Here is a 25,972-nt window from a genome sequence, read left to right on the forward strand (position 1 = left end):
AGGGCTCTCCCTGCACAGGGGACAACAAACCAGGGAAGCTAAGACCCTTACCCCAGCCAGAATAACTCTGGGAGAGGTGTGGTTCTGTGACTGCAGCCCAAGCCGCTGTGCACACGTCCAGTGTTTCACCCCTTCACACTCCCACGCAGACTCCCACGCACACCCACAGGCACACACGGACATGCTTCTGTCATTGTGGCTACGTGTACTTACGACACTGTTAGAGCACTGGAAGAGAAGAGATTTTCCCCTACAGGTAAGAGGAGTTCATTGCCCTTGCCTGTGTCTTCTTTGGTCCCATGCTAACATTCCAACTAGCTCCCTGGACATGTTTCCGTAAGTGTCACGGCTACTCTAAGGTATGAATGCTGGGGTGGCCCTTGGGTCACAAACCTCCCACTTAAAACCTTGTCTCCTTTCTTTCACCTCTCTCGCCATTTCCCACAGATTCTTACATAGTCATACCCAGTTATGTTGGTGTGATGATCAGAAGCAGGGGACTTGGGTAGATGGAAGCCATGATGTGTCCCTTTGACTTCTGGAAGGCTGGGTTCCTGCTGGGCAGGAATGAGAGCAGTCAGGACACACCCCCTGTAGCCTTTGCTACAGGAGTTCTAGGGAGCACTGGTGCAGACAGCATGGACTAAGCCCTTGAGTTGGCTGTAATGCTCTTCTGATGCAGAACTGAAGACAGGCATTAGATGAGCCTGGGTGAATAGCAGCTAATCTCTGAGAGGAACGGCAGGGAGGATAAGCCAGAGCTGGAGGGTGCGTGTTTCTGGTGGAAAGGGAAACTGAATTGGCCACAGCAGTTACAATATCACCTGCCCGCTGCTCAAGATTCTGTAGGGTCAGGAGAACTAGCTCAGTAGAAACGCCCACTGTCTCCTCAAATTCTGATTTCCTATAGGCCCAGGAAATGAAATCAGAGCAGTCTATCATTGGCGTCAGATAGGCAGAATGTTGTGCAGAAGGCAGGGTCCTGTTTATGCTTGCTACATCGCCAGATGGTACGCAGTGGGTCCCCCTCCCCCACCCCACCCCCAAAACCCTGCCACCGCCTCTAAACCTTTCTTCTCTAACCCCATCTTAATCATCCAAAACGTTCCTCCCTCTGAAGTGGTTAAAGATGCCCAATCATTTCCTGATGCTCCTGGCCCATTGTTCTCTCTTATAAAAGAAAGTGCTGGGTAAAATGCTCAGTCAGGGGAAACTGTTGTCATTTGCTAGGATTGGACGGAAGCAAAGCTGTTTGCTGTTCTTCTAGATTTCTTTCAAAAGATGAACAAAGGGCAAGATAAATAAGAACAAAGAATTCCGAATTTCCCCAGGGAGAGCAACTTAGTTGGAAGCATTTAAAGCAGAAAGGGCAAGATTTATGGTGAAATGCGGTCCTCGGGAGGTAAGAGTTGCGATGCTGTTTCCATCCAGGGGCACAGCTAATGACACCTAAGAAACCATACAGAGCCAAACCAGGATGGGATGTAGATGCCTGCAATCCCCGTACTCAGGAGGCTGAGGCAGGAGGACTGAACTTTGTCCCCAAGCAAATAAGTAAACAAAAGTCGAATTTGGTAGTGGAAGTGAAAAGGTGGGGTGGGTGTGTTATGGTTTTCCTCTCTTTAAGAGGCAAGCCAACCCCTGCGCTCCATCTTGACTCTCACCGTCCCCCTCTTGACTTAAGCGCTTCCCTCACTCTGCTTCCCCCTTCTTTGTCTCTTTCTCCTCTTCTTTCTCTCTCTCTGTCCACGCTTCTCCCTTCCCCCTCCATAACCCCCTGAATAAATATTCAACCTCACTCTGCATGTCGTGTCTATCCAGGTCTCTGTTTCCTGCCTGCTCACCATGTGTCTCCCTGTCCGGTACCAGCCACCGCCAGCAGCAGTCTCTGTCTGGGACTGGCTGCTCCCAGAGCCCACTGCCGCCGCGGACCTTGCAGTATTTTTTAAAAAATCATAAAATTGATACTGATGAACCAACAGAGTGCCACATGCTGCTGCCAGGCCTTGTCACTGCAGGCTGATAAAGACTCCCAGCACCAGCCCTAACTACGGGTAAACCAGGCTCAGGAGAGCCGCTCTCACCTCCATCTTAGGAGAGGAAGCCCGCCTCCTACTGCAGCAGCCCGTCTTCCATCTCTCGTTAACTCTCATTCCTTCGCGATTTCTGTCACTGTCCTGTCATCCTTGAGATTCCAACGGCCCTACTGAGTGGCACGTGTTCCAGTCACACGTTTGTCACAGCACCAGCCTAGAAGCGGCTCAGTTGTTCCTCGTGGTCACTTCCGGACCATTTCAACTCTCTTCCACATAAAACCAGATAGAGTGATCTAATCCAGCAGGACGTACATCAGAGACAACCAGCTCTTCTCCTCTGCCTGGCTCGATCACTGAAGCAGTCTTGAGTTATTACCACTCTTAGCTGGTGAGCTCTTTTGGTTTTTCACTGAATAATCTCCATCAACACAGACATAGTCTCAGCTCTGGCTACCTACTTGCAGCTGTGCCCAACACCTCGGTCCCTCGATTATAAAGCAGCAGCAGCCGCTACATGGATCCTCCTGTTTGTGTGTCAGGTTCCATGCCCTCCGACTCATCGTTGGCATCACTCCTGCCACCAGCTTCTCTTTCCAAGCCCCATCAACTTCCTTTCTCTACTGGATCATTCTGGTCATCGCAAGATGGGCTCTTAAAAAGAAAATATTCCTCCCTGGGCCCTCAACTTCAAACTCGGATACCTAGTTACCTAACCTGCTTTTCACCTAGGTGTTTGGCAAGCACCAATAAAGCTAATGTATACATATATATATATATATATATATATATATATATACATATATAGTATACATATATATCAATCTTAAAGTTACTATAGCGTATGAAAAGTTTCCTCTCAGTCTCTCAGTGACACATGAACCTGCCGCGTGAGGCACTGACTCCCAGCACGTAGACTGCCCTGGCACAGGTTTTCCATCCGATAAACAACCTTGCAAGAATAAACACACCCAAGAACTGCAGACAAATGTTTTCCAAATGCAATTCCAATAAAAAGTAAAATAAAACAGAAAAAAGTCACCACGATCCCTCTTCAAAGAACATGAATAAACTTTAGACCCTGGATATTTGTTATATAAGCGAACATTGAATTGGCAAATGTGGAGCTCATTTTGGATCTGAGAATTGATTTCGGGTTTATTATTATTTTTAATAATCAAAAAATGACCCCAAGCCTTGTTGACCATTTCTCTGTGCCCATTGTTCCTTTCCCCCGTTGTTCCTCCTCAGTCACCTACTCTCCTGGGCTCACAACTTCCTTCTGCTGTAGAGGAATTGATGGACTGAATTTTGGGAGCCTTACTTCATGCTTTTAACCACGTTGGTTCATAACACATGATCCATTTCCCTTTAATGAGGTTTTACAGCTTAAAGGATCATGTCTGAGCTGGTAAATTCCATGGTAATATGTGTAAGAGTCAGGATTAAAGCAATCTTCAAAATGCCTGTTTGTAATTGAATCTACCAATTTCATTCCTGGAGTAAATAATAATCAGATTAGAAAACTCGGTGTTTCCACCAGGATGGGAAGATATAATTTTATTTAAGAGATTTTTCTCTCTCAAAGGTGACCTAACTTTGTGATGTCAAGCCGTGCTGAAATTGAAGAAGATGAAGAGATAACAAAGCTTACACTAACTCCATTCTCTTGATATAGTCTACTCTCCTCTGTGCCCTTTGGCTTCCCAAATTGAGTAACTGCCATCACGATGAGCACGAAGCTCTTCTGTTCAGAACGTTCTAGACTGGAGAATGGAGATGGTCAGCGAGGAGCTGCCCTAAGGTCTGGAGATGAGTTCTTGACGAGCTGAGGCCAGTACCTTCCTGCAAGAAAGCCTGTACCTGTTCCTAAAGTGAATCCAGCTGTCTCTGAGCAATCAGTGGCAGCAGGCTTCTCCTTCCACGAGAGCTCGTGGGGGTGATGGACAACAGTTGTAGGGAGAATAATCCGAGCATCTTGAACATTATGAACTATTTGAACATTATCCTCTCCTGTGCTCTAAATCCCTTTCTTTTTCTCCTGGAATTTGGCTTGGCTTGGTGAAGAACATTATTTCAGAACAATGCGCTGGTCTTCTTGTCACTGAATCTATTTCCCACTCGAGTTCTCTCTCATTTTAATAGCATGTACTATGAACAATTCAGAACTGACAAGCAACAACTCATTGGCTGGGAGATTTAGAGGCACTGGTTTTCTCTGTTCCTAAGGCACCGGAGAGCCGGGAAGAGTGCAACACCATCGGTGTGTTCAAACGAAAACATTCTCCAAGCATAGATCTTGTGCCTTGAAATGATGGAGAAAAAGAGGGATGTGGGGAGGAGAGCTAGAATGAGAGATTAAAGCCTCCCTGTACGCAGACATCATCTTGACCAAAGCCCATGTGTACCTGCTCAGTGGCTGCTTAATATTCTGCAGCATGGCCCTTCCTTCAGCAGATCCTCGGCTCTCACTTGGGGACACTCACTTTCCTGGCACTTGACCTTGAGTTGAAGCCTCTGAAAACAAGGCCGTGCTTGCTTTCTTGCTTACTATTTTTTTTCTAACTCCTTTCCAAATTAAAGAAGAACAAGAAAACCAATGAGAAATTAATTCTCAGATCTTCTTCTTTTTTTTTTTTAAATATTTATTTATTATGTATACAACATTCTGTCTACGTATATGCCTGCAGTCCAGAAGAGGGCCAGACCCCATTACAGATGGTTGTGAGCCACCATGTGGTTGCTGGGAATTGAACTCAGAACCTTTGGAAGAGCAGGCAATGCTCTTAACCTCTGAGCCATCTCTCCAGCCCCCTCAGATCTTCTTCTGAGCAACCTGTTTAAATAAGAATCTATTGGAAGGGGCACATTCCTCTGTAACAGGAGAACATGGTAGAGAGGGAACCCAAATCAAGAAGTCGGATCGGGATATACGGCAAGAGACAGAGAGGTCAAGAAGGATTTCTATGGGAAGAACTGGAAGAGTTGTTGTCAATATAAAACCTACTTTTCAGTGGCTACAAAAAATAAATAATTTGGGTCAGTTTCCTAACATAGCTCTCATTCCTTTTGTCAACGGTGAAGCAGTGAAATTCCTATTGTTAGCATGACTTCTAGGAGAGAAAAGGGTCTCAGAGGAGAGATGGATTACAAATAGAATACGATTCCCCAAAGACCACTGGGATTAAATGAAATATGCTAATACTACTCATTCTTTGCGAATTTCTGTATCGTACTTTGCTGGTTTGTTTGGTGGGAGATGGCCCTGAAGATTTCCTCATCATGTGACAGAGAGAGAGAAAAGAAGCCAAGACACGCCGAAAGAAGACTGTCACAGCTGTCTGAGAAGGGTGGGCTTTTGTTCTTGGTCTGATTTCTCTTGCTGGGGAGAGAAGCAGATTTAGCATCCCAGAGAACCAGCAGCAGATGGAGAGAATATGAACGCTCTGCCTTGTCTCACTGAAAGAAAGAACCGCACATCCACAAAAGCTCTCTGACTTTCCGACTAGATTAGAGGTTAGTGGGCATGTACGTGCTCCTGCGAGGCTTCTTTTCTCAGAGTTGAATCTCATTGGCCATTTCCCACCTTCACCCAGGTTGGCTTCATCCCACCGGCCTACCCAAACAGGCTTTAAGGATTGTTTTTTAATAGAAGTGACCGAGGCCAAGAGACCAGGGAAAGGTTATGAGTTATTCCAGGGCTCAACGATCAGGGGGGCAAGCCTGGCTTAGGAAGAACTCAATCTACACTATGAGAGGAATTGCAGTCTTATCCTTAATGTCAGGAGCAAGGGGTCTAGGTTCATGTGGACACTGCTCCAAGGAGAGAGTCCCAGGCTCCAACATCGACTTCTCCCTAATTCTGTCTATGCATAGGAAGCATCCACGCCAGCTGTAATACCCTCAGAATAGGAAGCTACCCTGATTCTGTATATACTTTTAGTTTGACTTGCTTTTTAAACCTTTTCCCATAATGCTTTCCCAATCTGTACTGTGGGCAGTTGTGCTGGAGGGTTGCCTTTTTCATTTCCATTTTAATATTTAATATTAAACACAAGAGCTTTGTGGTTTCAATTAAGTAATTTTCTACCCATGCCTTTAGGGTCCTATGAATCTTCTTTCCACTCTGCCCCACGATGAATCTGAGCATAGCACCAGAGAAGGAAGGGTCATCTCAGGGGGATCAGATGCTCCAACACCCACCAGGTCTTGGCCCTGTTATGTTACTAAGGAGCATCATGACATAGGTAATGAAAATCATAAGAAAGATGAAGTCATCATGGTACCAAGGTGGAATAGGCTGCCCTCTTTCTCAGCTTTCTACATGTACCAACATGATCTTATGCCAGCTATCAGGAGTCATAAGAGTGGGAGAGAAATGCTATTTGTCACCAACTTGATTCTAAACTTTCAGTTTGAGGAGCATTCACTCACTGGTCTCAATTCCTCCCCGCATGCACGGGAATGAGTAATTTCCTCCTCTCTCCACACCAGGTTTTTGAACCAGGTTCTTGGGATGCCTTCACCGCAAAAGTGATGCTAGAAATTTCTTACCACGCCCCACTCCCCACTTTGCTGCATCCTCCCTAGGACAGGAAGGACTGATTAAGTTGGTTCAGGCTTACATTAAGGTAGAGCATTTCGCCACTCGTGGTATACACTGTCCTGTAAGGAGCAAAACCTCTTGAGATATAAATTAAAGATGCTATCCTCTTGAAAAGGTGGGTTTTATTTCCCAAACTTGGTTCCATTCATCAGGCAGCAGATAGGTTGTATGAGAAAGTAGCTGCAGAAGTCTGTCAGCTGTGGTTGCTGGACAAATCACCATTATAATCTTGGGGGCAAAATCAAATCTCACAACCATTCTCTGCGGATGCCATTGTTCCCCAACCTCCAGGATTTAGGCAGATAATCATTATTTATTTGGGTTCTAGGGGACACTGGGTCTTTTGTCAGAAGTTCATTGCATCTGTGAGTTGTACTATTATTCTTTGTAATGTTTCTGGAACTGATTCATGCCTTAACATTAGGACCAGGCTATATTGATACAAGTACCTGGGAAAAGAATGTAAAGAATTCTGTCTTGAAGTTGCCTTCCCTGTGGGCTGGCCCAAACTACTGACACTTTAAGCATTTCATGACTGCCTCCCATACACTCTTAAAAGGCCCCCTTCCTTGGGTATCAGTCGGAGAGATCTGGGCTTCTCACACATTATCTAAAAATTTTGAATAATAAAAGTTACATGGCACATGTAAGGTGACATGTCTTACCTCACAACATTCAAACATCTTGATTTGCTCTTCAAACTTCCTTCATCACAGAAACTTTTCTATCTCTGTTTTGCAGATTCCTGCTTTGCTCCACCGTTTGATTGGTTTCTGCAGACTGACGCATGATGGGAGATGGGCAGGGTGGGGATCTGGGAAGACGAATTTTGTGCCAATGATTTGCTTAACCCAGCTGCCTGGATTTCATGACTTTTCTCCACTGTTAGGTATCAACAACTTGGAGAGCAGCTCACATAGCATCACTTTCTGAGATAGCCTGGGGTACAAAGTGCAGACAGTTTACAACAGAAGCTTTGACTCTCCCAGTGCTTCTGGGCTTCAGTCCAACTAAAACTCACCACAAGTCCCCACCAAGGAAGCCGTCTGGAGAGCTGACGGTAAATTATCCCATATCCACATGCTGATTTGTTTGGTTTACTTAGAATATGCCAGAAGCCAGAAGCCAAATATGGTGAAGATCCAAGTGAGTTGCTGGTGATTTCACAAACATCATCCTTCTCCAAAAAGTCAAGTGGCATCTTCCTAGAAACTGCGAGTGCCCTGGACATTCTCTGTGGCATTAACTAAGATTGCTGAAGGGTTGGCCCTTCACCTGTCTTAGTGATACTTTTTTTTTTTTTTGTCTGTTACCAAGACAAAACTGAACTCATTTCCCTGGTCATTTAAAATGCCAAAGATTCTCAAAGTCTGTAACAAAATGACTTTTCTCCTCTTGTCCAAGATGCTAAGTTATGTACATCTTGGCCATCTCTGTGAAAGGGTGGGGAATGTTAGTAGAACTATACTGGTAAAGGTCCTATTTAGAAAAATTAAATATCATGTTTACATGAATGTTCTGTATGTATCTCAACTTCTCATCCTAATATTGTGTATGTATGTGTGTGCATGTGTTTGTGTTTGTGAGGTGGTGGGTAGACACACAAATGGGAGAATAGTAACGGCAAAGGGGTCGTTGAATTACAAGCAACTGTGTGAAGAACATGACGCTGATTTGTAAGACTGAAAATACAACTCAGACCAAGACAACAAAGTAACAAAGTCTCTTGCTTGCCAATGCTTCTTATAGCAGCATTAACATAGCCCTGACTTCAAAAGAGAATGGTGATTGATAATAATTAATTAAATAATTACAATTAAAATGTGACAATGGCAGCTACATAGACTTTTTGGAGGCTTCAGGAAGGCATAGCTTGTGTTTGTTTGTTTGCTTGCTTGCTTGCTTTGTTTTTAAAGAAGAAAGAATGCCTTTGGGAAACAAGTCATATCACTATCTGAAGGAAGCAGGGCCCTGCACACTTTCACGTCCCTGTGACTACGTTCCCTGAAGTTCCAGTCCGTCAGATGCCAGCACTGAGAGCCTCCTCCTGCAGAGGGGAGGCGGGCTCATAAAGGTTACCATTCTACAGCTAGGCTGGTAGGACAAGCTGTGCCCTCTGTGCCCAGAGTGGTTGGCGATCAACAGCTCTCTGGGTGTCATCCAAAGGCCTAGGATGCTGACTCAGGGATGATGTGTGACGAGACATCCCATACGCGTTTAGGACCTCAAAGATGAGACTGGGTCCAGCTTCCTTACCTCAGGGTCAGCGTTCTTTCTGGACACCTCCCCTGGCATTTCTAGCATGTAATCAAACAGCCTAAAGTCCCCAGACACTTTGGAATGGGCCCTTGGAAAATTCCTTGTAATGTCCCTCATTTTTAATTGGCCTTGCTTCTGTCTCTCAGGTTACAACCAAGGACAATTCTCTCCTCATCTGGAAGACACCTGGAAATCATTCTCCAATGTTAGGGTGAGTTTTTGCAAATCGTCTGTGGTCAAAGGAATGGGCCTGTGGGAAGCCATCAGCCTCAAGTAAGGTCCTTTGGGAGTTCTCTACTTCCTGAAGGGACCCTAAAAGCCAGAGACCAACAGGTCCCCAGCTCTGCTTGTGACGTGAAGGGAAGTCCTATTATGGGCCTCTTACTCTTTGACTTTATCATCCTTTACAGGTACTGGTAAATTAAAACACAGATAGAATAAGATATAAAATAATCATGTAAAACTGCCTGTAATGTTGGTCCATTCATTGGTCCACAGAAGTTCCTGGATGCCTTCTTTGAGAGAACAGCTGCCTCTCCACACATCCATTAGCCAGTGCCAGTCCGTTTCATGGCTTAAAACAAGCGTCTCTTAATATCATGAGATGGACTTTGTTCTCCAATGTTAATTATCCCCATTCCTAGGATCAATACTATCTACAACTATTAAAACTGAAAAAAAAACCTATCCCTTTAGACTTAACATTTTAATTTTTACTAGATACTTCCTAAATTGTCGCAAGTTTCACTCCAGCTTGCCAATAATAATCTCTCTACCCTTTTCTGTCTTGATGAAGAATGAACTCTGCCTGCTGTTTTGAAAAGCAGGCTTGTCACTGCCTGCCTGTAACTTATTCGAGTTGGGTTCACTACAGTATGCTTTAAATTAGCACTCGGTGGCAGAAGATGCTTCCCAAAGGAGAATAATTCATGACCAATGCCATCATTAGATTTATAGAGGAGGCTGGCCAGGAGAAAGGAAGAGAGCATTAGCTGGTACCAGAGCAGGTTAGGTAAGAGGACAGGACCAGCCCCAAGACTTTCTCCAGAGACAGAGATAGTCACTAACCCAAACAAATAGGTGACATTTGTTAAGTAGATCTAAGGAACCAAGGGAAAAAGTGAAGACTGCATAAGGAATAAGAACAAGAAGGGCGTCAGGCCAGAAGTGATACTGTCTCCTCTAGGGCAATGAGTCCAACCACAGTTACAGAGAACAGAGGAGTTGAGACACTAAAACTCTCCCTGAACCAAGTCATTGAAATTTTGATGTATTTTTACTTAAGCTATATGTCAGGAGGTGTTATCTTCGATAACTCAATATTATAAAGCATCAGAAAGGGTGAGAAAAGAAACATCATTAAGACAAGGGCATACTCAGAACACTCAGCCATGACCTCGTTAGAATCTAGCAGGGAAGACAATATGTACACCCAAACAATTATGAAGCTGGTCTCTGATGGTTGCCACCCAGGAGATAAAATTAAAATGTCATGGACGTTCATAATATGTCTCTGTTTTTCTGCACAGATTGTGAGAGGAAACAGATGCTGTTGCTGTGTTATTGTCTTTGAAGACTTGTAGAGACGGAGTGGATTATGCAAGACAGCTGGGAGATAAGAGTTGGGAGCAGGACATTTGGGGAAAAGAGATCCAAGTAAATCTAGATGACTAAGGAATGTTAAGGGAGAGCTATGTAATTGAACTGTCCCGTCACAAAGAGCACACAAACTAAGGTGCTGCCTGTTGGAAAAGCATGTCAAGGGGAGCTTATTAAAGGCTTGTCGTCCTGGGTTAAGGACGATGAAATAAGTATGGTCAGGATGCACAAACTGGTGAGAGTAGACCAAAACATGAATTCTTGGGACAATGCTATAAAACACTGAAATAGTCACTGAGGGAGGGAAAGGCCTGAAAGGAAAGGGAGGCGGGAAAACTTTTGAGTGAGAAGCAATGGGTTTTCCAAGTGATTATACTTGCAAAATCAGGGACATGAAAGAGGCAAAAGTTCCTGGCAAAACTTTCGTGTGGCGACAGGTGACCAATGGAACCACTCAGCCAGGAGAACCTGCTCATCACTATGCTGATCTGTAGGTGTAGATCTGGGTATCTGCGTCAATCTGAAGCGAGGTCATGGGAAATATGTGCATTACGCGAAGAGAAAATTAGGGTCTAAGAGGGTCTGGCTTCACTCAGAGCCAGAGATACTGTGGAAGTCAGAATGATCATGAAAAGTTAACATGGAGAATCAAACTTGGAACGCAGACCAAGTCAAGGCTGAGCAAAAGCAGAAGCCAGTGAGGTCATAGGGGACCTGAGAGCTAAGATGCAAATCAGAACACAGCACTGCCCAAAGGGGAACACCTAAGGGTGAATAGCAGGGAAAAGGAAAACGCTGTTGGGTTGTAGCAAGATGCTCATTGAAACATTGCTGTTAGAGTTTGTAGGTGAGTAGTGAATTACAGACTCATTGCAGAGCTGTAAACATTGGGTGTGCATGTGAAAAACGGCTATCCACTCTAGAAGGCTGGGAGAGCACAGATAAACAGAGATAGACGGGGATTCAAGGGTCTAACTGAATGAAAAGATTTGTCCTTACAGATGGCTGCCAGATTGTGTTTTGAGATGAACGCGGTCAGCTGTGCGGAAGGGAGGGAAGGTGCCTCAGGGAGAAGTCCTGTTGTCTGGAGAGGACCCCAAAAGATCGCAAAGGGGAGTCTGGTGCACAAGACAAAGAGTACTCGGCTGTGACGCTGGCAAAGATGAGTGAGGACAATGCACGGTTGTGACCTGAGCGGGAATCTCTGAGCGTTAGCTTAGAATGTGTGATAATCCCAGAAGTGACCAGGCTCAACTATGATGTGGAGATTTGGATGCCTGTGGTATTCTTCAGTAACTTAATGGATACGTTTGACTCAAACCCTGAAACCAGAATATATTAAACCTGCATGTCAAATCACAGAAGTTTATGCACACCTATTTTATACACATTTAAATATTTTATACTTATGCATGTGTATATGCTACACAAGTATAACATACTCCATTTTAAAATCTTTTCTATATTTCTCAGCATTAGCTCAAGGACATAGTAAATGTTCAACAGACGTTGGTTTAGTTGAACTAACATATTTATGTAGAGCTTCTTACTTTATTTTTTTTTGAACCACTCTTTAAATCACAAGCTTAAAATAATTATTAATTGATAAACAGAGTTCAAGTTGGAAGTCATAGCTTTAAAATTATGGTTTTGTGATGAGCTTAGAATTGTGCTTCTTCATTGTAACGTGATCCTTGCACCAAGGGCCCTTCCACTTTCGCCAAGACAGATAGTATAAATCAGCATCCCAAGGCTGTGAGCAGCTCTATCATTCACTCTACTGCCTATTCTCAGTCCCCAGTAGCACCACCAGCCCCAGTCACACCAGCAGATGCAAGATATGGACATCACCAGCAGCTCACAATGATTAGCTCTGATGTCATTGAACAAGGACGCTGTGGCAGAGAAACGCACCAGATTCCCAATATTTTCTACCCGTTGCCGGCATTGCTAGGACCACCCAATACTCTCTGAGCAAAGCTCTTTCTCCTCACTTCTATACTACCTAGAGAACTGGAACTTCACCAATCTCTTCAAGGCATGGGAAAAAGCACTGCCTTTGGTTCAAGGCTTTGACAGCGGCTTTGTTGTGGGAGTAGATAGTTTCCGTACCAAGTCATAGAACCCGCAGGGACCTGTGCGGTGATACTGGGGTGATGGTAGGATGTGTTCACCCAGCTTGGGACCTTACGGATGGTGACCTCCCAACACTAGGTGGAATTCTAGACCTAGATCAATATTCCAAGCTCTCAGAATGACAAACGAGCATTTTAACATTGACCCAACCATACTGTAGGCCCACAGGTTAAATAATACCTGAGGGTCAACTGGTTCCTTCACAGAGAATATTGGGAAGGGAACTAGGAACATTTAGAATGCAGGCAAATTAGTTAACTGTTAACTGGCAGATTATTTGATCTAGAGCAGAGAAGAAATAATGCGTGATTTTTATAATATACTAATAGATTGTATACTAAATGCGATTGAACATTTTTCCTTGTAGCTCTCAACTCGATATCTTGCATTTGAGGAAAGGCGACTGTCTTCTGTTCTCCGGGTCACAATTCTCACCTGCCCTATGTGGTGTAGGATGTAGCTATCTCCAAGCTGTGTACTTGACTGTGTGCTGAAAATAGATCCCAGGTAGAACTCCTAATGCAGGGTCCCATGGGTAGAGATGAAGCATGGCTTAAATGACTTGTTTTCTGGACCCATGATCCTTTCACTCTGCTCTGTTGCTTTATGATACACCTGTTGCTTTCTCTTGTTGGCTTACGGTCGCTTATTCCCAGAAAAAGGAATGAAAATCCTAATGTAGATTAGGTGTTTAAATGTACAAATCCCTAATATGGCTTAGTGTGTCACTCTTCCTGGGAATGCTTCCATTTTAACAGCAGACGAACAGCTCAGCCCTAAAGGAGTAAATCTGCCTGGGAAGTCAACAGTTGGCAGGCTCTTTCAGGATCTTGGAAGCGAGCCACGGGTCATCTGCCATTGGTAAGGCCAGAGCTACCCCAGTATGACTGACCTCCTCCGGGTGCTTCTTGCCCCTAAAGAATCCTTAGGCAGCAAGAAGGTGAAGAAAGCAAAGGCAGCAATGCCATAGTGTTTCAGCAGCCCCAAGATCGCACATTTTCTATATGGCTTTGGGAACATATAGTATGGCCACAATGCCCAGAAACACCGAACACATTCACCAGTAAACTGCCATTACATCACTTATGCACACACCTGAGTCATTCCTAGCACACCAAAACAGACACACACAGGGTGCCAAGCAAGGACGGGGCCTTTTCAGAGATGGTGATTTAAAGAAAAAAAAAAGTGAGCTTAGGAATAACTTTCCCAAAGGCTTTTGCCCAAACATTAATCTTTCCCTACATCTTGAACTAATAAGAAAGAAAGAAAGAAAGAAAGAAAGAAAGAAAGAAAGAAAGAAAGAAAGAAAGAAAGAAAGAAAGAAAGAACGGAAGAACAAAAGAAACCCTAGCTCTCAAATGAGAGGTGCAGGTGACCAGCACTCTGCAGAGAATTCTTCCTGGGGCGATTCCTGGTGGCCGTGGAAGACTGGGCAAGTGATAGTCACGTCACCGTATAGAGGACTCGTATTTTACACATGCGTTTGGGCACTGCTGACACCACCAACATTTAATGGGATCATCTGGGATTTTTGGTCCCCAATCACAAAATGGCTGTGGCCAGTCCCAGGGAAGACACACAGAGGGTGCTTCCCAAGCTCTGGCTGAGGATAGACAGTGACAACTCGGGAATAACAAGGTCCACTGTACATGCGGCACTCTGAAAGGGTGTGCACATCTTCGCTCAGGCAAATTCAAGGATCAGATTGTTGAGGTCACTGGGCATGCTGAAGTGTCAGCATCGCCACTAGGAGGAGTGATGTGGGACTACATCCATCAACCCACTTTCACAATGGGAGAGAGCACTTGTGAGAGAAAGCATGGATTCTGAAGGACACCACGGAACACAAGATGCTCCTCGGGGCTCTGCAGAACCTCACAGTTTTGGATGGATTGGGTCTTGGTCCATATCCATCAGGGATGGAGATGGGAACAGCTGCTGAATTCTTCCTTATGTATCCAACTGACTTGCTACTGGGGAATTTCACATAGAAAACTTGACAGACTTCATTTCCTTATTCTTTTTAGAGCAGGCCATGAATATCTTACTTTGGTCCCAATTCAAGAATCCAGTTGCAGAAATCAACTGAGGCCAAATAAGGGGTTTAGGACAGTTAAATTATCTCACTGGCAGCCTCTGATGACGGGAGAATAGGGGGGAAGGGCAGTATGCTGGGCATATCAATTTAGAAATGAGAGAGGGAGAGAGAGAGAGAGGCTGCTATCTTTCATAAAGCCAACAACCCAATGAAAGAGATTGTATTTGTCTGGTTAATATTGAATCAGATTTGCGACACCTAACTTGAACCAAATAGCACCCTCCTGATGGCAGTAACGAGAACAAGGCAACTATAAAGTCACCATTGGTACTGTCCCTCACATGACCTCTTTCCCACCTCTGAAACTAATTTTAGCTATTACTTTCCTAGGCTAATGGGTTTTGAGGGGATTGGGTGACGTTCCTAGAAAGGCATGTAAATCTGTAAGACCCCTGTATCCATTGCTGTCCTTGTACAGCCTGAAGCCATATGATGCTGAAAGAGGAAGAGTGGACATTTCTCGGGTGTGCCTGAAGTGGTCCTTTCTATAGGCGCACACAGATGGGGGATGGGATGGTCAGGTACTAGGGCATGACATGTCACACTGGTAGGATGATGGTTAAAAATCAGAGAAGGCTGCTGTGAGATTTCTCAGAATCCAGCTTCCAGAAACCTCTCAGTCACTCCAAGAATGGGAGGTAAGTAGACCTCATTTCTTTTTCAAGCCCTTTGGGGAACCTTTGCAAGCCCAGGGACTGACGAGGAAAAATCGGATGCCACCAGTTTGTCTTTGACAGAGTCATAATTTCCTGGTCTCCCTAGAAGACAAGAGTCAGACCAAGTTTTGCTTAATGCTGGTTTGGACCCTGCAAAACTCAGGCCAAAAGTGCACGATCACTTCTCACAAACCAGCAGGAAGACAGGTTTTGGAGGCAGGGCATGGACAGAAATGACTTTCCCCTGGCTTGTTCACCATTGTGGCTTCTGTTCCCATGAACTTTTCCCAGACACTCCGAAGCAAAGGATATAACAAACAATTCCTCCCAACAGAAAATGAAAATCCATAACAAAATAATTCCCCCCTCATTCCCATCCCCACCCCACTCCCTCCAGCTCAACACCCTGAATACTCACAGGAGACCACTTTATCTATACAAAATTAATTAGAAAACAAAATATTTACATATGAAATAAACACCATCTTGATTTCTGTGGCCCGTGGAGACCATCAGAGCCCCCTGTTTTCTAGATTGCTGTTCGCTAGGTTAGTTGGTTTGCTTTTTTTTTTCTTTTTTCAGTTTTAAAGGGGTGAGGTAAGAGGAAGAGTGAGGGGTGAGCCCCTGGCCCTTGGACAGAGCCAGAGCGAAGCAATGTTTCTATGGCCCTTCTCCTTCCTCCGGGAGTAGCCTCACGCCCTCTGACCTCTCTCAGAGTCTTTCCTGGAACCTAAAGTAAAGCACTCCACGCTCCTCTCTCCAAACTGTTGAGAGGTTCAGCCCCTTGCCCCCACGTTCATCTTAGAAAGAAAACAAGGCCTTCGGTTGGCTTTTAAATGAAAGATACTGAGGTAAAAATCAAGGAGGAAGGTGGGAGACAGCAGTCGAGGATGGAAGATGAGGGAGGGCCGTGAGGCAGGGCAACCAGGAAGGCAAAGAGCAGCCCTGGAGGGTGTGACGTGAAGAGACACGGCGGCTTCGTTCCAGAGGAAGGTGAGCACCTTTCTGGTTTATGTGTCCTGTGTGCGACAAGGCGACTCTGCAGTCATGCTTCCAAACAAACCCAGGCTCTTTGGATGCCACCCTGTGTGAGGGGACGGCAGGACAGTGGAACTGACCCATAGAACACCCCTACCCCAAGTTTCAGGACAGGCAGGGACACAAATATTCATTTCCCTTCTTCAATTTCCAACTTCAAGCGAGGGGGCATCACTCGTGCCAGCACCCCCATTCCTGGACCTGGCGTTTTACACACACACACACACACACACACACACACACACGCACACGCACACACACATGTACACACATAACACGTACGTGCACACACTCATGCATGCACGCACGCACACACGCTTGCTGTTGAGTGTTACAATCAGAGGGAACTGGGGGTTGCAGAAGAAGAAAGGTTCTTTCAGGAGTGTTCATGTTAGTTCAAGTCATATTCCAAATCTCTTTCGCTCTCTCTGGCTTCCAGAGCTGTGCCCTGGAGGACAAGCTCGTTTCTCTTCTGTCTGTCCCCTGTCACTCATCGCCTGCTTTGGAGAGATTTGTCTACGCTTTCAGCTCTAGGTTAAGTAAGAAGGGATCAAAGCGTTGAAAACATCCCCCTCTCTCACTTACCCTACTGTAAATGATTCTTTTCTTCAAAACCTTCTGTGGAGAGCCCTTCCTCAAACATTAGCCAGTCAAAGAGCTAAATGCCTAAAAGAGTTTTCTAGAACCTTTTGCTCTGAGATTGGATAAAAGATTCATGGCTGCTTCTGTTTCCCTTATGCCTTACTGGCAAATTCTCTGCCTAAGCTATAGTTACTATAGACAACACTGACATACTAGTCTGTAGGGTTGTCTCGGTCCCTTTCCCTTTCTCTTGTCATTTTTTTCCTACAGGAGAGAATCTTCTTTGTCAAGAACCTCCATCCTCTCTGAAGAAGGAAAAAGGGAAAGCTAGCCCAAATCCTGGTAACCTATGGCATCGGTTTATATATAAGCCAAAACAAGCACAGTCCTTAAGCCTGTGGAAGAAGGCAAGTGAGCCAAGGTTCCCCCCTCTTTACCCAGAGGCAGCTGACCGCATGCGGGTACAGGGGTCCATGGACCCAGAATTCTCTACTCTTGCCTCCAGTGAACCATAGGGCACTATTACAGTGAACGTCCCAATTTGCTCAGGAATCCCTTGTCTGCCAATGGCCTTCCCCCTTGCTTCGCCACCGCAGGTTTATGGGGCTGAGGCAAACTTTTTATTTGGCTTATATATAAGCACAGAATCACTTCCTGCCCTCTGCTGCTTACAGGGTCCCTAGGCAACCACCAACCACACAGCAAGAATTTGGCAAGAAGCCCCTTCTCTCTTATGAGCGGGAGGCCAAAGGGTCTTCCTTAGGTTGCCTTCACTTCCTCGCCCGAAAAAAAAAGAGCAGTTCCAGAAAAGCCTCCCTCTCAGGGCTCAGAGCACTTCCGCACTAGGAAGAAGCCCACAGGCAGCAATCACTTCCTGTCTCCTCTCCTCTCCTCACCATCCTCCCACGCTGAGGCCGGTTCTATCCTCTCATGGCTATAGGAGTGGTGGACAGATGCGGGGAGAAGAGACCTGCGGAGGGAGGAGAAATCGGGCCGGCCACGAGGGCTGCCTTCAGTAGGAACCAGAACTCCAGGATCCCATAGAGAAATTAAAAGAACAAGAAAAAGTGAATGGGAGCCAAGTTCACCCCTGACTCTTTCCAGGACATGCGCACCACGCGGCCCACAGCCCTACCCCTCCCGTACCCACCTTAACCTCTCTCTCTTCCCTCACTCAGACATCAGACTCAATACTAGAAAGTTTCTCATAAACATGTCCATTGCTGGAGCCATTGAAAGCCCTGGGGTTTTTGTTGTTAGGCACACAGGGGTTGGACTGGTTCCCTATACAAATGTCCTTCTGGAAACGACCAGGCACAGCCCCATGAAGGGCCGACACCACTGGCTTATTGGTGACAAGGGCCCGGAAGTCCGGCCTTGTTTTCGATGCCCCTGCCACCGTGGGCTGCCTGAAGAAGTAGGATTTGCTGCCGTGAAGCAAGCACTGGTCATCCCCAAAAGTGGGGATGAAAGGGTTTTGCGTGACCCGGTCAGGGTAGAGCGACTTGCTGAGCATGTAGCCGCTGCCAGGGTTGTTGTGGTGGTGTCCGGCAGTGGGCACTGAGGACTTGTTGTTGGCAAAGGAACTCTCACCAGCTGGCATCTCAAACATGTGGGCGTAGGGGCTGCCATCCATGAATCGGCCCTTGTCTTTCAGGCTCACGCTGCGTGGGGCCAAGGCGGCCTCCTCCTTCTGCAGGTCCACGAAGGTGTCATAGGAGTGCTGCCGGCGTAGCTTGTTTCGGTTCTTCTTCTGGGCCTTGGAATTAGTCGGGCTTTGAGGGTACTTGGTGGAAGAGGCATTAGATGCCACAGGGGCAGCCGGCTGGTCCAGTTCCTGCAAGGAGTTGTCCTCGCTGATGTCATACAGGTTCCCAGCCTTCTTGCAGGCCTCACACCTGATGCAGGCCTGCCGGCCCGAATTCTGACCTGCCACCGTAGAGGAATAGTTGTGCAGCTTGGAGGGACAGCTGCGGCAGAAGTTGCCCCCAGACCGCTCCTCCCAATCTACATTGGTCAGATTCTTCTCCCAAGGAGCCGGCACCCCACCTACCACGCCATGTTTATCGCCTGTTCCATGTTTGAGGTGAGACCTGTTGGTACAGGGCCCACCTCCACTGACCGAATCTCGCTTGAAGTCGTCACTACGTTCTTTGTAAATGTCGGTCAAGTCCACATGCTCCCAGTGAGGCGAGTTCTCCTTTGTTCGGAACTGGTCCAGGTAGAAGTCTCGGAGCCCTTCTTTGTCCCTGAAGTAGCGCTTGTGGTCTGGGGAGCGGGGTGGGCGGCGACGATAGGCCAGCTCGATTTCATCAAACTCCCTCCGCGACTTGGCCGAGGCCGGCCGCTTCTTCAGACTGTCCTTGTACTGCTGCTTCCGCCTCTTAGCTGCGTTGCCCTCGATGTTCCCATAGGTGACAGTGTGGGTGGAGATGTCTGAGACATCCGATCGAATCAAGTCATCATGGCCACTGTAGCGGTCGCTCTTGAAGGAGAACTTGCCGTACAGGTCACTGAGCTGGCTGTGTTTGGAGGAGGGCAGGCCGATGTCCAGGGGTTTCTTGCTGATTGACCTGGGTTGGGTGGTGAAAGGTGGGTTGTCACAGTCGTAGAGCCCGTCAATGGAGCTGGTGCTGCCGATGCTGTGTGGCCGGTGGTGATGGTGATAGTGGTCCTGGTACACGTTGCTGTCCTTCAGCTGCAGGTTGCCAAATGTCCTCTCTACCTCACTGATGTAGTCGCTGAACAGGTTTTCCTCACAGGGCGGGTTGTTGTAAGACTTACAATCCGAATGGGTGAAGCTGCGCCGGTGCTCAGAGATGTCATAGACGGAGGACTCGCGGCGGATGAAGTCCAGGGCACTCTGAGGGGAGCCGTTTACTCCAGACAGGTTGGCCATGTTCTTGGCTGTGCGGAGCAAGCGCAGGATGTTGGAGTGTGTGTTGTTCATGGTAGCGGTGGGGGAGTTCATCACAGACTGGCGCTCCTCGATAGCTACCCCATGGATGCAGCTGTAGATACCCTGAGGGGATACAGGATGGTGGCATTGAGTTCAGGGAAACGGAAACACAACACAGACAGCAGTGCCCCACCACTAATAGTCTAACGAGGCTAGACAAGATAGGGGAAGCACGAGGCAATCAGTGAACTATGCTCACAGGACATGTGACTCAGAGCTTGGCCAATGTAGTTCCTTGAATTTAGCAAGTTTCTATTATGAGGTGAGTAATCTGGCCATCAGAGAGGGGGATGCTCATTACCAAGGGACTTGAGCAAAGACACGACATGGCAATTGTGCTTCAACTCCAAACAGGACCTATCTTGATTTTCCTCCCTCCACTCAGATTTTCATAATTTATAAAAGAATCCATGCTATAAACATGTGGCAAAAAGTATGAGCAGGGTCTCTCGCCACAGGTTCTGGGTCCCTTTTGCTCTGGTTGGCCACTCCTGGCTGATGTTGCTCACAATGGCCTCCTGTTTCTAGCTCTGACTGATTTTGAGCAGCTTTTAGAATTTTGGTCAGCAAATAACCAGGGGACAATGCTGTTCTGTAGCTAAGCACGAACTGAATCACACAGAGAATTAGAAAGCCCTGGGGTCAAAGGAAAATTTTCTACTGCTGTGGCCTACACTGTGGGAGTGAAGAACTGGGACGAATAGCAAGAGCTCTCTATGAATAAATAGCTCCCTTGCTGAGGTCTCGCATCTACCCACTTTTTAGCTCCGTTTTCTTCTTATATTAAGTATTATCATAATCAATTAATGTTTTCTCAAATTAGTATTGATGAAGAATACCTGGCATAGAGTTATTTGTTCAGGGCACTGAAGGACAGAATCCATGAGAAAAGATGGGTTTCTTTCCTGGCACCGGTCTCCCCAAGTCTAGAATCAGGTCACCCTACTGCTCAACTCTCATGTGCCACCACGGGAGGCAGATGGCAAGGGAAGGGACTTTGAACTGCACCTTTACATCTGAGAATGATCATTTGGGAAGGAATCTCGTCTGAATGGGCGGGGCTGAGAACAGGAGAGGTCAGAAGGAAGATGGTAGTTATGTGGAGAAGAAGTGTCAGACTCTACGAGACACTAGATCTTCCTGGGGGGGGACATTCTGCTCCCTTTCTGCTTCTCACTTCTGACCCCCTGACAGTGGACAGGGGGACATGTTAGGTGTCCTCCTCTGTGAAAGCAGTGTTCATGTCAGAGGGCCACGGGTGAGATTTCTTTTTTTTTTTTTCTGTTGCCTCTGTGGCTTCTGGGAAGGGTTACACAGAGGAACCCAAGGCCCAGGGACCTAGAGTCCCACAATTTCCTTTCTCCTGCTCTTATGTGATTGAATGACCTGCATTACCCGACAGCTGGAGAGGAAATGGAGAAATTGTTCCCTGCCACTAAAACACTACAGGAAAATGACCAGAGAATGAAACAACTTAATGAGAAATCCATTCCCTTTCACAGCTCCATTTGAGTCAAGGTTGGTTATATACCGAGCACAGTCCTCAATCCTCAAAGGTCATGCGAGTTCACCACTCCTGTGTGAGCCCCTCAGCTGCATTAGCCAAGCCAGGAGACTCCTACCCTTTAAAACAATCCCTCTGTGATCTGAGGTTCATATGCCCAACTATTTCCCCAATACCTCACTTTGAACTGGAAATGAAGATCTGAAAACCCAACTGTCTTCCTGATACCTCACTTTGAACTGGAAATAAGGATTCCTAACGTAGCCTGGAGTCTTGCCCCAGTTAGGTAAGTTTCTGGAATATAAGTTTCTTATAAGTCAAGACTTGCGTTCTGTTAGCTCTTTTAAATGTTATTTATGTCAGTGACACGCACATTCCCATACACACCCCTGTGATCCTCTTGTTTCATTCTTCCAGCGTTGGTATTATAGGCATGTGTCACCACACCCAACCTTTAGGCTCTTCAATTTCCCATACCTCACAAGTGGTTAATATCTAAGAACAGTAAGACCACCGGCAATTTGCCTTCAAGTGTTAGACTAAAATATGTTACACCTTCCTATTTAAGGATCAAGTGATTCATGCAGTCTATACAGAATCAATTGATGGTAATGTAAAAAGAAAATGGGGAAATTTCAAATTTTCTGTGTTGCAAGATCCACCTTTTTTAAACTGTGAATCGAACATCTGAGTCTCAAATGGAAGGAAACAGCACTACCTGTCTTAGAAACGCTCAGATTTCTCTCACACAGATTCCTGGGTACGAGCATATGATGTGGCTTCATGCTTTAGCCACATAAGTCTGCAATGAGCACTCTCTTGGGTCTCTCTGCTTGGCACAGAACAAGGCTTAACCGTCCTCAACAAGCTCTAGGTTTCCACGTCAAAACACTTACTCTGCTGATGGAGAAGACCATGCCAGGCTTGCCAGAACAGACACCCATGAAACAATGCCGGAACTGCCAATAGAACAGATGTTCACAGATGAAGGTGATGAGGCTGAGAGCCATGGCGGCCCCCAACATATAGAAGACGCCTGCCATGTTGTCGATGTCCAGCTGGCTGCTCATAACCTCGTTCTTCTCGTTGTGGCAAATGCCAGTGAGCCAGAGAGCTTCCAGTTCTTCCATCTCCCCTGGAAAGAGGGCACAGAAGGAAACAGATAAAGCAGGGGGGGGGGGAGGAAAGAAAAGGGGAGACAAGACAGGAAGAGAGTTGAAGGGGGTCAAAACATGACAGAAAGAGATGCAAACAAGAGAGAAAATGAATACTTTTTATTAATATCATTACATCTCAACTCATCAGTATACTCCTTGTATTCAGTGAAATCATAAGGAATGAACTATAGATGATACAAGGCCATGGAAATTCCCTGTGGCTCTCCTTTATCCGGTGAAAACTGGCATCTCAGTGCTCAGTGTTACCCACAATATGACATGCAAAGAACAAGGGTTCAAATTAGAAACAACAGTTTGTGGGCAAAGTGGTCAATATGGAGAGAGAGAAAAGAGAGAGAGAGAGAGAGAGAGAGAGAGAGAGAGAGAGAGAGAGAGAGAGAGAGAGAAGAGAGAGAACTTGAGAGTGGGAATGGATTTTAATGTATGTTGTACATAAAAGCATTCCAGATTGCAGGACTAGCATAATCAAAGGGGAAGAGGTGGGAAACAGGGGCTTAGGGAGAGGTAAAAATAACAAACAAACAAGTAAATAAATAAACAATTCAAACAGAATGATGCTCAGCAAGAAAGCTTAATAAAAATCTAATGTATGCATTCTGAGGTTAAATACTCAGTCCTTTATTTTATAAACAGTGGGGATAGCATAATCAAATGGGCAAAAGATGGGATTTATACAGAGCAGATTAGATTGGGGAAGGAGAGGTTGAAAGAGATTGGAGAGCACAGCACAGATGGTCAGTCAGTGTCTAACAAGATCATTTCTGTCCTTGAGTGAGCAACCTCCTAACTAACTGGCGTTTGCTAATTGGGAGCAGCCTTACTTTCTATCTTGATGTTTCCGAGGTTTGTCATCAGCAGTAGACTGTCTACTAGATAGAGTGTTCTTTTCTCACAGGCTAAATCAGAATTGTCTCACAGCTCTCAAGGTTACTGGATAATGCAGAGCAGGCAAGCTTGAACCCAAATGACATATAAGTCAGAATGGACTCCAGATGGAAACTGAGTCACATGGGCTCCCACAATCTCTTATAGAGAAAAATATGAAAAGCAAAAGAGGAGTCATGTAGACGTTAGTCAGTAGAAACTCTTAGACAAAAAAGAAGATGAAATAAAGCGTATACCCTAGAATGTCACTAATTTCACACAAATGAAATTCTAGAAGTCTCATGAAGGATACTGGTCAGAGGATTCTGGTTTGGATGAAAGTCTGAACTTTGCATGGCCCAGTGAAAGCTGAAGACCTCTCTACTGATGCACTTGGTTATAGACTAAGGAGCTATTTGGCTATGACTAGTGGTTACACCAACATGGTTTGCCAACTCCCCAGTTACAAACCCCTGCTCTTCCTGATGGGTATCCACTCACTTTTATTCCCTTCTTTGAATTAACAATGCTTTTCCTAACTACTGCAGCAGCCAGATCCAGCTGTAATCTGGAAACACACCTCTGGGTTTGCCTCTGATGTCTTCCCTGACAAACAACGGTCCTATAGTCATAACAGATAAACCCACATGGCTGATGAGCTGGAGAACCATGCAGAGGGAGACTCATCTGCATCTGGATTAGTTTGTGTGTGAGGACTGATGCGAAGAGTTGATGCTTTGCATAAGGAAGGGAAGAGAAATTCAAAAGATAGTAGCTTAATGAAGCAAACTTTCTCACTGTTTAGTCCACCCCTGGAAAGACACAGTAAAGTACTGTCTGGTAACTACATCTCCCTCCACCTCAGCCATGACCATCAAGGCAGGGCAGAGTGGAGGATGAGGAAAAAGCCACATACTCATTTCTCTGGGAACATATAGAATACCACCCTATGGTTTTGGGCTACAGTTTTGTTAAGACTAGAAACATGGAGTTCTATCTGAGGCATCTAACTGTAGCCTACTGCATCCCTGAAGGCTTCCTTATACCACACAATCTTCAAATGTACCCTGTCACCAGCTACTTTAATCCCTTTCTTCATCTTTTACCTAGTGCAAGTATGTCCCCTTGTGATTTATATATTGAACTTACAAGTTACCAGTTGATATATATATATATATCTTGGTATGGGAAAATAGTCTGTAGTCTGTCAATTATATTTTAAATAAACGCTGATTGGCCAGTAACCAGGCAGGAAATAGAGGCAGGACAACCAGACAGGAAGTAAAGGCGGGTCAAAAAGAACAGGAGAATTCTAGGAAGAGGAAAGTTTGGTCTGCAGTCCTGACCCAGTCACAGAAGAAGCAAGATGTAACTGCCATGCTGAATAAGGTACCGAGCCACGTGGCTAACATAAACAAGAATAATAGGCTAATATAAGTTATACGAGTTAATAAGAAATCTGAGCTATTAGCCCAATCAGTTTATAACTAATGTAGACTTCTGTGTGATTATTTAGGACTCAATGACTGTGGGAACTGGGCAGGACATAAAACCTCAGTCAACAATAACTACTGGTAGCTATGGATGTAGATGTATTTGGAAATAGGGTCATTGAAGGTGTAATTTATCATAGTGAGGTCACACTGGAACACAGTGGGCCCCTAATCTCATATGATTGGCCTTAAGAAAAGAACAAATTCAGAGAGAGATGAACATCAAACAGAAACACATACCCAGGAAGAATGAAAGTAGAGACCTAAGTGGTGCCTTCACAGGTCAAGGAAGACCAAGCAGAACCACAAGCCATCAAAAGATATGTGACAAGTGTGGTGGGATTTTGTTTGTGCTGTAACAAATAAAGCTTGCCTGAAGATTGGAATGCAGAGATAGCCACACTAACGAGCCATAGAGGACAGGCAGTGGTGGTACACACCTTTAATCCCAGCACTGAGGATGCAGACACAGATGGATCTCTGTGAGTTCAAGACCACCCTGGGCTACACTAGATTGAGCCACTCTCAAACAGAAACAGAGTCAGGCGGTGGTGGCTCACCCCTTTAATCCCAGCACTCGGGATGTGGAGACAGGAAGAGACATGACTGGGCAGAGAGAGGACTATAAGGCAGGAGGAGACAGGAGCTCAGCACATTTAGTCTGTAGGTTCCTGGAGACAGGATCTTGCCCCCTTCAGTCTGAGGACTCAGTAGAGGTACAAAAAAAATCTCTCTAGTGGCTGGCTCCTTCACTTCTCTGATCTTTCAGCATTTGTCCTGATATCTGACTCTGGGTTTTTATTTTTGAGAGCAGTTAGGATTCATGCTATAGAGATGCATGAGGATTCTCCTTTACCACTTTCAAGTGAAGCTAGCTATAGTGCCCAGAATTTCAACACGATGAACCCACTCCATCCATGTCATTGGTTATGGCAGCCCTAGCAGTCTAAAAAGGGCTCTTATC

General features: G+C 45.6%; 1 protein-coding gene across 2 annotated transcripts in view; it reads right to left on the minus strand.

The window, feature by feature from the left end:
* Positions 1-4,857: 4,857 nt before the first annotated feature.
* The window catches only part of Grin2b (glutamate ionotropic receptor NMDA type subunit 2B), a 478,504-nt gene continuing 457,389 nt past the window's right edge, over positions 4,858-25,972 (minus strand). For both annotated transcript variants that reach the window (XM_026787956.1, XM_005364513.2), the window contains exons 14-15: positions 22,370-22,608; positions 4,858-20,032 (exon numbers count right to left, since the gene is read on the minus strand). In XM_026787956.1, the coding sequence (XP_026643757.1) occupies positions 18,185-20,032; positions 22,370-22,608 (2,087 nt within the window). In that variant the 3' untranslated portion in view covers positions 4,858-18,184. The remainder of the gene's footprint in view (positions 20,033-22,369; positions 22,609-25,972) is intronic.

The sequence above is a fragment of the Microtus ochrogaster genome (assembly GCF_000317375.1).
Source record: "Microtus ochrogaster isolate Prairie Vole_2 chromosome 14 unlocalized genomic scaffold, MicOch1.0 chr14_random_2, whole genome shotgun sequence".
NCBI lineage: Eukaryota > Metazoa > Chordata > Mammalia > Rodentia > Cricetidae > Microtus > Microtus ochrogaster.